Below are 16,008 nucleotides of genomic sequence, written 5' to 3'. Positions count from 1 at the left end.
AGTTAATTCCAGTAGAATCAGGTACTCAGAAGATTAATCATTACTGTTTGTCACAAACCTTGCTCTCTTTCAAGATTTCAATCAATACTTCGTGTACTGTATCTCTGTTTTTTTCCAGAAATCCTTCACATTTATATTCTACCTGTGCAAACAGGTGAAATCATTAACTTTTCAGCAACACATAAACAAACAGTTGCCAAAACAATAATTTTTATTCTCCCAGTTGTGGTAGCCAAGAGCTCTTTATTAATCTCCAACACGATGGCTGAAACTCTGCTTTTCCCAATCCATTATCTCAAGATTACATACATGCATCCTGCAAATTTAGAAGCAGGACAAACTGCCAGAATCCAAATCCTTCTGCCTTCATTAGGAACTTCTTTCCTCATTTCTTCATTATTCTATGATTTCAAATCAAGGCACCAAAAAGGAATACTACATCTGAAATGTAAATAACTGAGACTAAAATGTATATGAGCTACAACTGTAACTGTTCTATTTATACATTCTATTATTTTTCTGCTTTTTTATATTGATGATTTATTTTTATGTTCTTAAATTCATTCTCTTAAGCACTTCTTACATTTAAATGGCACGTTACAGGCAGTATTACCAAAAAACAAATAGCACTATGTATTGGAGATCAATTTTATAGAAGTTCCAAATAGGTGTGGTTAATATTTCCTATTTCCTAAGTTTGTTTTTTTCTGAATGAGCAACTGCTAGAAACACAAGGAACAATACTGGGTTGTTTACACTCTACCTTATCAGCAAAGTGTTGAATGATGAAAGAAGTGTTTGACATCCTTGGCTTTTCAAAGAGTGCATTTTTATTGACAAAATTATTATACAGCTTTTGAAGCCAGTTTTCATCTTTTCCATGAGGCAACTGTAAGAACAAGAAGGGCAATCTCTTTAATGGGGCTGTTAGAGCAGCAGAGCTGCTGACAGTCAATAAACACTCTGCATAAAACCCCTTCAGTGAATTACAAGGCCTGATAACCAGCTTTTGTCTCTTCAGACCCACCAGTGGCTCCCTGTAGCAAATCATTTTTGGAAAGAAGGTTGTATTAATCCCAAAGGTTTTGTATCAAAAGTAGTGATTTGTAGACTAACTAAATTAAAAAAATATTGCTGGAAGAGCCCTCTGGGGTCTGAGCAGTCCAAATTCCAGCTTGGAGCAAGACTAGCAGCAGCAAAGTGCTGCTTGCCCTCCAGTGCAGGAAGTGAGGAAGGATGAGGATCCCACTGCACTCCTGCCCAGCCTGCTCCAGTCCTGCACTGCCCCCAGGGATGAGCTCCAGCTGCTGCCTTACTTCTGGCTAAGCTCTGAGATCCAGTTTTAGGTTCTTAATACTATAAGAGAAAATAGAGTAAGTAATTTACAGTCAAGATTGAGAAATAGAGGGCAATGTTCCTTTTCTGAAGAAAATGCTCTATTTCCCATTGAAAAGGGTAAAATATGGATTACAAGCCCCACTTGTAAAAATCTATATAGTTGTTAGGTTTTTTTTCTTTTAATGAGTAAATATTAAATTACCAAGCATTCTTCATCCAGAAGTTCTAAAATTCCCATTTTAGCTTCAATAAGGTCAATGACAGGCTGGTTGTCATAAAAGTCTATTAAAGTCCATGGGATATCTTCCTTCATATATTCTTCTTGTTCAAGTTTAAAGACATGCTGGATTTGCAAAAATTATGAAAACATAAAGAAGGTTACAATTAAGGGAAAATAAGTACAGTGTCTGCATGTGCATAGTTGTATACATAAGATAGAAAAGATTATATTTTGGAGTATATTGTATGTCTGTCTGAAAAAAAAACTTCTAAATTTTCATTTATATATATGCATACCTATGCTTACATATAAAAATAAAATATTTTTATTTATTAGTGGATAGTCGCTATCCAGAAATATCCATCACTCAAGCACAAATAGCATTTACTAAATCCACCCTGAAGCAAAATAAGACAAAGAACTGTAACAACAAAAGAACATACCAGGTTAAATTGCTGCTGTAGTTTTTCATTAGCGTAATTGATACAAAATTGTTCAAAACTGTTCACATCAAACGTTTCAAATCTGAAACACAATTCAAAGAAGGAAAAAAATCCTTTGACATCAAAATCAAATAGCAGCATCCCTGAAACTCTTTGGAGATATCCTAAAGTTTCTAAGACAATTAACTAATGGTAAGATTAATGAAGATGCTAAGGAATTTCAAAACTTCTCTAAAAGCTAATGTTACCAGACACAATAAAGCTAAAAAATCCAGAGTTAAATCTAAAAGTATCATATCAGAAGATAATTTTAAACCTCATTCACAAAAAAATATGGTATTTATAGTAGCAGAGAATTTCCACTAATCTGGGTGCTAAAGAACTTACATGACCATGACCTTTTAGTAAAACAAGCCCCTCCAAACTCATTACCAGCACAAGAAAGTGCCTTTTTTACCTACTCCAGAGAAAAGGCACTGTTTCCAGATTCTTACCCATAAATATCCAAAACACCAATGAAAGTGTGTTGCTTGCCAGGGAACTGCAGAGCTTGGTTAATTCTTTCCACAATGAAGTCAAATAAATGGGAGTAGATCTTCTTTGCCAGAGCATCCCTGGCATTGACAGCCTGGGCCCTTGTCATTGGCTTTACCACGGTCTCGGAGGTGGTGACAATCTTTCGGTGGCACAGCCACCGGGCCATTTTGTCACAGTTTAAATCCAGAAGCTCACAGAATATTCTGAGATGTTTATCTTCCATCTTTAAAGAAGACCAATAAATATTATTAGGGTACATTTAATTATTTAACTGTCTTTAACTGTTTAATTCTTTAACTGTGAAATCCTTGTGCTGCTGACACCAAACTATGATTTTTATTTTTAAATATTTACTTCTCTATCTGGCAAAATAGCAAGATGAGCTAAACAAATAATACTGGATAGAACTCCTGATATAGGAGAGAAAAACTTGGACTGGATGAGATGTTTTGGACTAAGACACTGAAAGTAAGTTACTTGGTTTATTTTTAGGTGTTCTTGCCTTTCAGACTTGCATAGCTTGCTGGGACACATTCTGAGCAGCTTTGACTATGCTCTGGTTCCTGCATCCTGCAGAGAGTTCCAAAATGGATTTTCCAGCAGCTGTGGATCAATTGGATATGGAGTACTCTTAGCCACATTTTGCCTTTTGTTAAGACTTTCTGAAGCTGGGCACAGAACAGCATCTGTGTGAGCACTCGCTGTGATTCCACACAGATGGAGATGGAGAAATCAACCAAGTTTAGTACACCAGATTTAATGCTGCTCTGAGCCCCAGATATGAGAGAAACTATTGCTAAAGCACTTCTGGCATAAAATAGAATAGAAAATGTTGGTATCTGAATAAACTACTTCCTTACACTGATCGATGATCTTTCATCTCCAACAGCTGCTACTTCCACATTGCCCAAGTGCAGGATTGCTGCCAGCATTTTAAAAACATCCATCTGAAAATCCCCCTTCAGACCTAAAAAAACATTCCTTGATTATTTGAAATAAGCAGAAACAGCACAATTAATTAAACCAGAACAATGCTGGGTTACTTGCTTTGTTGTGCAGCCAAGAATTGTACAGCATCTCTGCAGAGTAGGATGCAAATCCTTGGTTCTGCCAGTTTTCTGCCTGTCTGATCCGATGATAGATTGGGCATAAGTTCCTGTACCTCCCCAAGTGCCAGCTCAAGTCTGATTTAGCTTTTACATAAGCTTTTACAGGGGCAAAGAAGCTTCCAATTCCACTTCTGTCACAGCACGTTAGCTTATGGGCCAAGAAGACTCCAGCCCTCAATGCTTCTGACCAGTAACAATTAACACCAGTTAATTGCTAATTGCTCCTGCCCAGCACTTCAAAAACAGACCAACACCACAATGGACAAGCTATGAAAAAAACTAATTTGGTAATTACTACTAACATTTTGGATATTCCAGAAACAATCCACCTTTGCCCATTTCAGGGAAAAAAAAACAACTGAAAATGTATCCCCAAGAATTTACCCAGTAAGGCAAATGTCTTCTGAGTCTCCACCATATTTGCTCTGTCATCAACTCCTTCTATTACAGTGCTGCCACCCATTCGTGTGTAGTTAAATTCTTCTGCACTTCCTGTAGAGAAGAAGCAAATCTTGTAATAGTGCAAAAATTAGGGGCTGGGGAGAGCCACTTCTTAAAACTTTTGAAACACAAAAAAACTAAAGATGCTGTCAGATAACAATGTTTCAGTGACGAGCTGGAAGTCCTCTTTTTTTTCTGAGGGAAATCCATGTGCCCAACTAAGTTAAGCTGACACAGATCAGTATTCATAATTCTTAGAAATCTTAATATCCATCTAATAAACAAATTGGAATGGAGACTGTGTAAACATACACCTAAATTCTGCTTCTCTGTAGATAAATGAATCAAGTCCCTAAGGTGTCATAGCATCTGTCACTACAGAAGGTATGAGAATAAGATTTCCAAAGACACTCAGGTACTTGATCATCTACTATTTGAGTTTCCAGGGATTTGCTACCAAGTTCAAAACCAGCAGGTTTAACAGCTAAGTGACTTAAAAACACAGGTCCTGTTTTAAGGCTGTGAGATTTATGCTGTAATGCACTAAACATCCTAGCACTTGCAAATCCAGCCTTAAAGTGCTGCACTGCAAAAGTGAAGAGCAGGTTATTTTCTTGAGACCTACCCAATTTAAGATGTTCATATTCAGGCTGCATAGCAGATGCACACAACTGATAAAATATATGGTAGTTCCTTTCATTTTCTGACTGTAAAATAAAGCAAAGAGTAACATCACAGAAAAAAAAATTAACAACAAAATGAAGAAACAAACTGAAAAACACTTGATATTCAACACTATTGTAAAGTGATAATGATAACTGAAGGTTAAATTCTGCTGCAACATAGGTTAGCAAAGAAATTGCTTATTATTAGAATGGCATAACTTAGCAAGAGCTTTGAAAGTGATACATTCAAGTATACTTAATTTCCACTGCCAATATGCAGAGTTCTTTGCCCAAGGATATTAATAATTTCTTCAGCTTGAACAACCATTTACTAATAAGAACCGTCAAATGCTGTAACAAAAAATGTGTAGGAGTGTCAGCTGAAACACTGCTTTGTGGGAACTCAAAAAACTCTCCATTTCCAAACCACCCTTCAGGGGCAGAAGACATACAGAAGTATTTTTCAGTGTACTTAAAAAGTTACAATACTACTAAAAAAGAAACCTTTGTAAAAACCATTTTATAAAATTAAATACCTTCTTTAGTATATTATCATAAGCCATGACACTGAAGTGAGTCACATGAATTAAGCCTTGGCCTTATAAATGTTCAGCCTTTTTTTTCCTCAGACTCTCTCTGCTCTGTATATGCTGTTCCTTTCCAGATACAATTGGTCTCTGTTATTGTTGTAACCACAAGTTTGAGATTTGCAGTTATTTCAGGGAATTGTCCCTGAGAAGCATTCTTCACATAACACAAGGAAGAACATGGAATAAAGTAACTTATTGTAAATAATATTAGCTTCTGTTAAAAAATAAATCAATTGCTGATTGGATACACTCTTCAGAACTTCACATAATATTGTCTATATAGAACTAGTATAGTGCATCAGGAGCTATACTGACATTGACTACTTTAGACTTTATTTTACCCACCTGAAATACAACTCTGGATTTCTCAAGCAGGTATGTTCTCATGTTAGCTCCAATGATTTGGTAACTCCGATCAAAACTGATTTCAGTGTATTTTCCAAATCGACTGCTGTTATCATTCCGTGTGGTTTTTGCATTGCCCACAGCCTACAAAAATGATAAACTTTTACAACTTGCTTTACTCACATCTCCTATAGGAATAGCTTTGTCAAAACTTGAGTCAACTACAAGTTTCTAAAATCAAAGGTGCTCAGGGATCCATCTCTGATCAAACACTAAACTGTGTTATTATATTTTGAGGCCCAAAATTGAAGACAAGCCTCAAGTCAAATAGCAAAATGCTACATAAACTGAAAATTTGACAAAGTATACTTTTCCAATATAAGGGTTCAAGTAATAAAACCAATCAACTTGTTCAGTACTATTACATCATCATCTAATTAGGCAAACTAGCACCTCCAAAGGGCCACTGGTAAATCAGACAGGACTGGGTGTTCCTGAGGCTGACCACCTCTTTCCATCAGTAATATTCAGAGGCTGAAATTCAAATTTAAGTATCTAACTCAGACAGATGAAGCATCCCTAAAGATTTCAAACAAAATTTCCCAGAAGTTCTCAGAATTCTTCCCTTGATGAGTACAGACTTGACAGACACTCTCCCAAACTTACCTCGGTTATTGGATTGGATGCCAGTACTTTATCCTCCACATGTGCATTGCTGCTTGACTTACTCACAGTGGCAAAGTATCTCATAGTATACCTTGCAGACACAGTCTTTCCAGCTCCTGATTCTCCACTGACTATAATAGACTGATTTTTGTTATTTCTAAAACCAAATAATCAGACAGTTTATGTCAGACATGTCTAAAGGGCATGTATAAATGTAGGAATTACACATATGAAACAATGTTTGAAATCACAGCTGTGCCCAAGTCTCATACATCAGTTCCATCTTACATCTGTTCTTCTCTTTCTCCTCTTCAGCTGTAACCTCTAGGTTGATGTCATTACTATTCACTAAGTCAATGTTTTACTTCTCATCAAGAATGAAAATAGTTTTGGTTCTAGAAATTCCTCAGTTGGTTAAGGAATTCCTTCTCTAATTAAGCTACGTGTTCAAAGGTATTCCCAGAAGCCAGTGGCACATACACAATAAAATTAAATGACAATTAACACTGACTGCCACCAGACTTCAAATGTTATTTATGGACATCAAATAACATACTGAACCTTGCCATTTGCTTGTATGCTTCTTCTGCCACAGCAAATATGTGTGGATCCATGTCCCCCATGTTTTGCCCACTATATGCATGGATAATGGCATCTCCATATATTGGCAGCTGCTTATAGGGGTTTATTGCAACCAGAATTATCCCTACAGCCAAGTGTACAAAACAAAAATAAAACACAGGTTAGTTATACGAAATGCCTGGTTTTGGCAGCAGTGGTTGAAATAATACAAAGTAGCAATGTTTTCTAGGTAGAAGATGCTGATGAACAAACAAGTCTATGCTGACATATAACACCAGTTAACATGAGTTAAAAAATGCTTCAGGAAAACATTGCACACATCATGTTGCAAACGGAATCAATATTAATACCTTTATATATTGATACTTTTATATATTTAATACTTTAATATTAATACTTTAAAAAATAATTTTAAAAATTATTCATTTCATTTAGCTTACCACTGTATGTGTAGATAAGCTTAGACTCCACAAAACGAATTTTAAGATTGTGTAGAACAGCTGGTTCATGCAGATAACTGAGTGCAGTGAGATCATTTTCACCAACAAGGATGTCAGGATTTCGTAGTGGTGGCAAAGCAGCTGGATCAACAGGGTAACTCAGCTCCTGTCAACAAAAATTACTTGAAATGTCATAAAATACATTATGTTTGCATAAATACAAATTCTTTCACCTTTACATTAAGTTATAAAGTTGATGGAGCCCTCCGTCAACTATTTCTATTTCATTGATTCCATACATCCCCTGAACTTGGATTGGAGCTGTTTGTTGCTTATGAAAAAAGAAAGACTCATTCTCTTTATTTACAATATTTTGTATTGAAATCTGTAAAAAATGGGACACATTTAGCTCTCTAAAAACAGGAATATTTCAAGTACAGGTGAGAATAATAGAACAGCTGCAACTGAATGAAAGTAAAGACCTGATCAGAACTCAAGTCAGCTCTGTAACTATCCTTATTTGCAACACCTCAGTTTTCTTTACAGAAAGTTTAAAACTCACTTCTGTTTCTTTCAACAAATACATTTAATCATACCTTTAATATTTATCTTTATGGAACAGGAATGCAGAAAACCAGAAATGCTTTCAAAGTATTAAATCTGTAAAGAACTTGGATACGAAAATTAACAATCTTACACAAAGCAACAAAAAAAGCAACAGCTGGCTCTGTGAGAGAGAACTATGCCTGCCCTGCTCTTCTGATTTTCACTTCAATTTAGGATGAATTTCAGGGCTTGTCTCCAAAGCAATCTTTGAAGTATGTTCTCCATACTAATGTACACAGACAGTGGAATTGCACTCCTCATATTTTTGGGCAGCAGATGTGCACTGTACCAATTTCAGTATGATGAAAAAGGGAAATGTGTACATGTTTAGATCCCATAAGGGTGAGTGCTATGTTGCTACATAAACGTATCTCAGCAAACCCCACAATAATTCAGCCTTTTCTCCTTACACTTCCATCTTCTAATTGCACATGGAGAAAATGGTCTCCAGCTTTGTAGTTTTTTGTGATTTCTGCAGACTGCCAAACTTCTTCATTATCAGGGATCCAAACCCTATTGTACTGTAACAGAAAAACAAGACAATTGTTAGCTTAGCTGCTATCAAAATACCAGGCTACTATTAAAAAATACCTTTCTAACATCAAGTGCAACCCCATTCCAGGACTTTTGGGGATTATTATTAGCTTTATACAGCAGGATATATTTTTTTGGTGTTGTTATTTTTCATGAAAGAATAAAAAGAGAAAGCAGGCTCATTAATTTCAGACATGCATATTCTGCTCCAGTTCAGAGCAGAGTCTGCAGAACAACCCGGCATGCAGGAAGGTGAGTAAGGGCCAGACTGTTGCCAGGCTCTTCAAATCCTCTAACGCCGAACAAAAAATAAAATACACTTAAGGGAGAGACCTTGTGTCTAGGAGGGTTCAAATAAGCGAGTACCAGAGAAAGCATCTCACTACCAGAATTCAGACAATCACTTGGTATAGACAATCACTTCCCTGAATTCAAGTATAGGACACTGAACTCAGAATGCATTTTGCCATAGGCACATTGTCATACCTAAGAAAGACTGCACAGTTCCCTTTCTTTTAATGAGACTAAAGTGCAACCTCCAAACATCTTTCCCTACTCTAGGACAAACTTCAAAGACTACTGGCTGGTTTCTTTCTTTACAAGCAATCAACTGTCATACTTTAGCTCCATCCCAGCAAGGCATCTCTAACCTACAGAAGCACAGATATTTGAATGTAAGTTATGCTGCTTGAACCATTTAGTTTTCCTATGCTGAAGTTAAAATGCAGAAGCAAAAGCAACTTCTTTAAATGCTCTGCCTGAGAAGCTATGGGAAACAGCATTCCTTAAAAGGGCACAACACAGCTGGAAACCTCAGTCAGTAGGGAATTACTTTACTGATGTGGAGTGTGTCCTTCTCATCCTGACAGGGTTTGACAAAACGACATAGTTGTCCCTACTCACACAAGAAACTATAATTTATACTCTTCCAGCATCTTTCTGTTGTGATAGCCAGAGCCCTTCCCTTAATTCCCTCACCCTAGCTATCTATGTTCATGGTCAGTTGAAACAAGCTGTTTAAATAAACCTGTGAGAACTGCTGCAGCTGCTTACTTGAAAACTTAACCTTAGTGACCATTTCATGGAGTGTGAGCAGACCCACAGAACCCCTGGGGACTTGCATTCCCTTCCATTTTGGTGCTGCAACTGTTGGGTTTTGGCACAAATGACTTTTTTCCTCTCCAGTTTGGAAGAAGCCTTGGAAGCTCCAGTAGATCCCCAGAACACGAGTGTCTCTGCCCCAAGAACCCCACTGAACCTTGGTGGGTGCCTACAGAGCTGTGCACTGCACAGCTGTAGCTTCCTTAATTCTAACCCCAAGGATCAACACCAAACAATCAAGGGTAGGAGGGACTTGCACAAGAACATCCTGTGAGTTAGCCTGTGCTGCTCAGTGACTTCTCCAGCTGAGTTTTCAGTATCTCTAAGGACAGACATTGACCTTTCTAGTGAGCCACACACCAACCTGGCACTCATCAGGGGATGAACAACCATGGAAACCTCAGCTGCTTCCATGACACCTCTCTGCTGATGCTTTCAGCATGATGGCATTTCTTCACACAATATCCAAAATCACAAAGACATTTTCTAAACAACCCCAAACAACTGTAATGGCAATGTTTTAATTTATCTGACCGAGGGGACAAAGGCCCAGCTCCTCGGGTATCTATTTAATAGCCACATGAAAGGCATGGCTAAATTAGCTTTACATTTGAGTTTTCCATGTTTATCCAACTATAAATTGTTATTTGTATCATTCTTACACTACGCTGGTCTCCTCCTGGCTTACAAAAAGTGCTTTTTAAATTGAATTCTTTGTTTGCTGTTATTCTTTGTGAGCTAGAATATCACCACCAAACAGCCTCAGGGGCATGCAGTGCGTTCCCATGCAAGAAAATGACCTGCACTAGGTCAAGGACGAGAAAGGGAGGGAGAAGAATGTGATAAAAGCACTGATTCTTCAGGAAAGGCCCCTGGAGTTGCGGGAGCCTCCATTGGCAAATGCACCCAGCCTAGAGAGTTGGCTGTCTCCAAACCCTGCCTCGCAGGTAAACAGCCGGGAGTTGGCTCATTTCCGTGTCAGGTTACAGCCGCACTCCTTCCCCCCTTCACCTGTCCGGCATTCCTGGGAACACCGCGCTCGTTCCTCCAGCGGCTCCGAGCGCGGCAGCAGCAGCAGGAGCCACCAGCCGTGCAGCAGCAGGCTCAATGGGAGCAGCTGCTGCTGCAATAGATGAGGAACAGGCTTACTAAATCACCGACATATCCCTGTTGGTTTGTTATTTCAAACTAAGCAAACAAACGATACGTCACAACACTCCGGTGACTACAGGAGAAGAGGGAAAAAGTTGTGCGAAAGTTTCAGCAGGCGCATTAAGGAGGAAGAATCTTTGCTTTAGGGCCAAGCTCTGCCTCACACATTCAATATTTGCCCAACAGAAAGCGCAGCACTCCGAGCCCGAGAGCCCAGGGAAGGGCATTTAAACCTTCACGTTGCCTAATCGCTGGCTAGAACAGCGAGACCTGCTCCCAGAGGCCGAGAGTCTCACAAAAGGAGTGCTTTTCTCGAAGAGAAGTGTCTCCCCACGGTGCCTGTGGTGCGGTGTCCCGCACGGGCGGCTCCGCGCTGTGCCCACCGCCCGCGGGCGCACCAAGCGGAGCCCGCACAGCCCTTCTCCTTGCCCAGCCCCGCTCCGGTGGAGCCCGCACAGCCCTTCTCCTTCCCCAGCCCCGCTCCGGTGGAGCCCGCACAGCCCTTCCCCAGCCCCAGCCCCGCTCCAGTGGAGCCCGCACGGCCCCTTGCCCTCAGCCCTTGCCCAGCCCCGCTCACCTGCGTGTAGAGCTCGGCCAGCGCCATCGGGGCACAGCCGCGGCTGGGCGGACGAGGCTCCGCAGAGCCGCCGCAGGTCCCGCAGGTGCCGCGGTCCGGCCCGGCCCCCGCCCCGGGGCGTGGGCAGCGGCCCTGCCCCGCTCCCGCTGCCCGCCCGGCCCCGGCCCCGGCCCTGCCCCGCTCCCGCTGCCCGCCCTGCCCCGGCCCCGGCCCCGGCCTCGGCCCTGCCCCGCTGCCCGCCCGGCCCCGCCCGGCCAGCGCAGAGCCCCGCAGAGCGGGCAGCTCCCACGGCCAGCAGGATCCCGGCTCTGCCCGTCCAGCCGAGCTGGGGCGTGCTCCCAGTCACCGTCCTGGCACCTCGGACACACCTTTAGGGAGCGGGAATGACGGACACTGCGGCTGCCAGAGGGTCTCCAAGGAGCAGTCCTGACCCAGCGGAGAAAACCAACAGAAACATTAATCACCTCCCTACAAAGTGCTGGAAAGCAATTTCTATGACAAGCTCTGAATAAGACAAAAATTAACAACTCTGAGTGCATTTAGTAGGTATAAAGCGCTAACAGGTGCTACAGTTGAATATCCTTTATGAGGAAGAAGACTTGAATAACCACAGTGCTGTGTTTTAGCAGTTGCATACATGCCAAGACCCACCAGCCCTCCCCACCTGACACAAGGAGCCTTCATAGCACACAGGTGAATGTTTCAGTGCAGTTACTCAAATTTTATTTCAGGAACTGTACGACAAAACACCCTAACCAGAAATGGGTTATGTTGAACAAAGAATTCTCCCATAAGCACAGCAGTTTATAGCACACTGCTGCTATCTGGGTGTGTATTTACACATCCTCAGCTTTTAACCAACTCCCTTGGCAGTCAACACCAAGCCTGCCATGGAGGCAGAGGAACCCTGTGACCATCTGGGGTCCATGCCAGCACACAGCTCATGAGCCACCAACCAACCAAAAAAACCCTACAATAAACTGTACAGTTGTACTTTTATTTGGACATTTTCCAGTGATAGCTATTAGGCTACAGCTTTTATGATGCATACATTTACTAAGTACAACATCAGACACTACAACAGATCAGAGCTCAGGTAATTCTGACAATGTTTTGTTTTTCATCTATGTACTGTAGTGGCATCAAGTGAAAACCTATGGTTAAAGGCTTTTACTCATCGCATGAAGTATCAGCATCTTAAAAAATCCAAGTGTTTACTCATAGTTTTAGTATGGTATTTGAAATGTGTTCAGTTTAAATCACAAATTACATTTAGACCTTCAAATTGCAGTTGCTGGTGTTTCCAAGTTGGGAACAAATGTTGCTGCATGTTAACCCACTTTTAATGAACCTGATGCTACTTTTTCCTGTAATAGTTTAATCCCAGAAAACTGACTTAAACACTTTTATGTTCCATCCAAGTTTGAAGTGTGAAAAGCATTTTTCAAAATTTGGATAGAAGACTGTGTCCTAAACATCAGAATAAAATGATCACTGGAATAAAAATACACCAAACTGAATGAGGTAATTATTGTGCAAAATCTGTAGAATAACTGTATATATTTCTAAGGGGTCATTGACAAGTATTTTTCCAGCATCTGATAAAATCATCTCAATAGATAATAAATTAAAATATAAAAGATATGTCCACATTAAAAGAGCATAACAATGATTCAAAGGAAAAAAAAGTTTTTAAAATAATTCTGCATTATATTCCATGGTGAAAGAGATTTTAGTCCTATGGTGAAACTTTATAATAGACACTCACACGAAAATTTTACTTCTGAAAAGTGCACATAAAATACTGCCATGTAAAATGTTAGATGAATTACCAACTACACATCTATTCCAACTCAAAAATATTTTCCTTTAAAACATGTCAAGCAGCATATACTTTTAATGTGATATAAAAGTAATACCAGTCAAACCACTGAGTTTAAGGATGATACCTATAAATTACTAGACACTACTTTTTTTAAGGAAACGATACAATAAGGCTTTTTACAGGTAAACAAACTTCAAAAATAAACAAAAATACATTTAGGCATACATTTTAAAAACTAACGCTTAAGTAGTGGATACATTTCCTGAACTACAGTATGAACATACTGTAATGCCAATTGTTTGTTTTTCAATAGGAGAAAAAAAATTAGGAGGTCAGCATGTTCTCATGTGTTTTCTTTCCTAACCCTGTTACTGGATGCGAAGGCTTTGCCATTACATTCTCACAAGTACAGTACCTGACAGTCTGAAAACGACCTTACACCTTATTTGGAGCCACTTCACAGCAGCCAGAATTTCAGAAATCAAGTAACATTTGAAACAGGAGTGTTCGGTACATGGTGTACAGGAAAACCTAAATCATTTAGCAAAGATCATTCAGAGCTGTTTTACAATGCAGTATAAATTCTTGGAAGTACCGGCATGATCCATCAAATGTAATATGGGCCATTTGAATACAAGATGACAGGAGCATCTTAAAATGATACTGAGAAAGTTTATGTTGTCTTTATTTCCAATTTTAGCAATCATACAAACAGCATGTCTGCCTTTCAAGTAAAACAAAACTGAAATGTTTCAGTCTGCTTAACAGCAAATCTTTTCTCTGTGAATTTGCAGGCAAACAGAGGAGCACCAAACAGTCTAATAGTGTACCTCTAGGTTATTTATCAATATTGTAAAATAAATTAATGTTAACACTAAGATTCAGATTATTATAATACATCGAAAATATTGCACAACGCAACTGAGCAATGTGTGTGGCTTTATTTTTACATGTATGTTTGAGCCATACACCACAGAACTGGAACCTTATGCGAGGCTTCCACGCTTATGCCTCACATTGTGAAATGTGAGTTTTAAATAGCAGATCCAAGATGTGTGAGACAGAAAAATCTTTCCAGTAAAACGTGCAACATTCAAAATAACTCAGTTTCTCATTATGCACTCTGATTTCCAACCATTAAATCAGCATGAATCATAGTCAAGTGACAGCATCATAGTCAAAACCTGCTTAACTTTCTTGTTAGTCAACCTTTCTAAGAATGAGAGCCTTGGGCTACTGCATAAATTTTCTATTAAAGCTTTTCCTCTCATATTCCAGTGTGAAAGAAGACTTTTCTCTGTTGTTATTTCTTTTTTTTTTAAGTGGCAAAAAACCAAGAGATTATACTTAAAATACACATTGTCATCTCTGGGGTCTACAAACAAAGAACAACATTAGACAGACTCCAAAACCTAAATAAATACTGAAATCATTACTGACTTCTGATCGTTTGCTTCAAGATTCTGTATTTTTAGCTAACTACTTTTAAAAAGAACTAAATGTATAATTTCCAGTGTGCTACTTGTGCTTAGTTACCATTTTCCTCTACAGGTGTTACTTGATACAGTGTGCAAAAATCCAGTTAAAATAACAGACTGCAACAGACTGTAAATAAGGTTGACAACAAAAAATGAAGTGTCTTATTTTTAGTGCTTAGTATGATACTGTCACATTTAAAACAACAGAATATGCAGCAGCAGTTTAGTTTTCTTGGTAAACCACAGTTCTAACAAATAAACACCTAAGTTAGAGCATATAGTGAGCTATAGGACTTATCACTACAATTTATGTCAAACTGACATAAATGAGGAAGTGGTTTAAGAAATAAGTTTATATATTGCCAGTTTGTGTTTTCCCATTCAGTTTTTACAAATTAAATGTAACAGGCTCCCACGTGACTGTGTATTCTACTACAAAATGCCTTACTTTCAAGTCTTCCATGTCCAGGACTGTGACTGTCCCTATTGGTCCCCACCTCTGAGAAGATTACATACGGATTTTAATTTACACTATTTAAATATGTTACTAAAGATCTAAAAATGTCTCTAGACAGCTGAAGACACAATTTTTGTCCAAGCCCCATTTCCATACTCCGGACATTTATGAATCAGTGATGTCCTCATAAATGCAGTGACATCTTTCTACGAGCGCTCAGCCTGTGGTGCTGCTGTGCAGTTTCCCAGCTACCTTAACTACACATCTGGGCTTAGACAGGCTTTTGTTCAGAAAACGTGGGTTTAGTGGCTCACTATGTTTTAACAGGTACAGATATCAGGCAACTGGTTCTCCATCTAACACTGACAGGACATCCTTGGGATCAGACACGTGATATGAAGCCCAGGCCCAAGCTGGCTGGGATCTGAATGGTTTCTAAAGCCAGAGAGGATGGATTAAACGGGAAAGTAACAGGGAAGATGTGTTTGGCATCCATGAGCAACTGAGGAGAGTCCTTCCTGTCTCGCAGACGCACCTGCAAAGATAGGAAAGTGATGTCAGCATTTAGCCAGCTGGTAACAATCACCTCACAAAGCTCTCCTGTGCATACAGACGTGTGTGTGCAAACACACTCTGCTAACCTGAGCTGACATTTACACCAACTGTGACTTTAAACTGTAGTTACTTTGATCTGCTTCAGTTCTGCACATCTCCCCCTTACAGTGCCATCTGGGAATACTTAGATTCCCTGCAAAAGGAAGATTTTGCCCAGTATTTAGTAACCATCTTTTCAATAAGTGGAATTACAGCTTTATCTCAGTTCTACCTTCCCAATGTCCCTTATATTGCTTATCTTTAATTCAATTTCTAATAGATCAGAAAGTTCACATTTGTTTCTTTAA

At 39.4% G+C, this 16,008-nt stretch overlaps 2 protein-coding genes across 2 annotated transcripts in view; both read right to left on the bottom strand.

The window, feature by feature from the left end:
- Positions 1–11,373, bottom strand: part of MYO5C (myosin VC) — a 33,955-nt gene extending 22,582 nt beyond the window's left edge. Inside the window, exons 1-14 of the mRNA XM_053988664.1 lie at positions 11,347–11,373; positions 8,393–8,503; positions 7,377–7,542; positions 6,916–7,060; positions 6,355–6,511; positions 5,689–5,832; positions 4,714–4,795; positions 4,032–4,139; positions 3,399–3,505; positions 2,496–2,761; positions 2,002–2,083; positions 1,541–1,681; positions 764–889; positions 59–142 (exon numbers count right to left, since the gene is read on the bottom strand). Coding sequence (XP_053844639.1) covers positions 59–142; positions 764–889; positions 1,541–1,681; positions 2,002–2,083; positions 2,496–2,761; positions 3,399–3,505; positions 4,032–4,139; positions 4,714–4,795; positions 5,689–5,832; positions 6,355–6,511; positions 6,916–7,060; positions 7,377–7,542; positions 8,393–8,503; positions 11,347–11,373 — 1,746 coding nt within the window. The remainder of the gene's footprint in view (positions 1–58; positions 143–763; positions 890–1,540; positions 1,682–2,001; positions 2,084–2,495; positions 2,762–3,398; positions 3,506–4,031; positions 4,140–4,713; positions 4,796–5,688; positions 5,833–6,354; positions 6,512–6,915; positions 7,061–7,376; positions 7,543–8,392; positions 8,504–11,346) is intronic.
- Positions 11,374–12,042: 669 nt separating this feature from the next.
- Positions 12,043–16,008, bottom strand: part of MYO5A (myosin VA) — a 98,767-nt gene continuing 94,801 nt past the window's right edge. The window contains exon 41 of the mRNA XM_053988267.1: positions 12,043–15,641. Coding sequence (XP_053844242.1) covers positions 15,489–15,641 — 153 coding nt within the window. The 3' untranslated portion in view covers positions 12,043–15,488. The remainder of the gene's footprint in view (positions 15,642–16,008) is intronic.

Source organism: Vidua macroura, chromosome 12, assembly GCF_024509145.1.
Source record: "Vidua macroura isolate BioBank_ID:100142 chromosome 12, ASM2450914v1, whole genome shotgun sequence".
Classification (NCBI taxonomy): domain Eukaryota; kingdom Metazoa; phylum Chordata; class Aves; order Passeriformes; family Viduidae; genus Vidua; species Vidua macroura.
The sequence above is the reverse complement of the archived record's forward strand: the minus strand, read 5'-3'. Positions and strand labels throughout refer to the sequence as shown.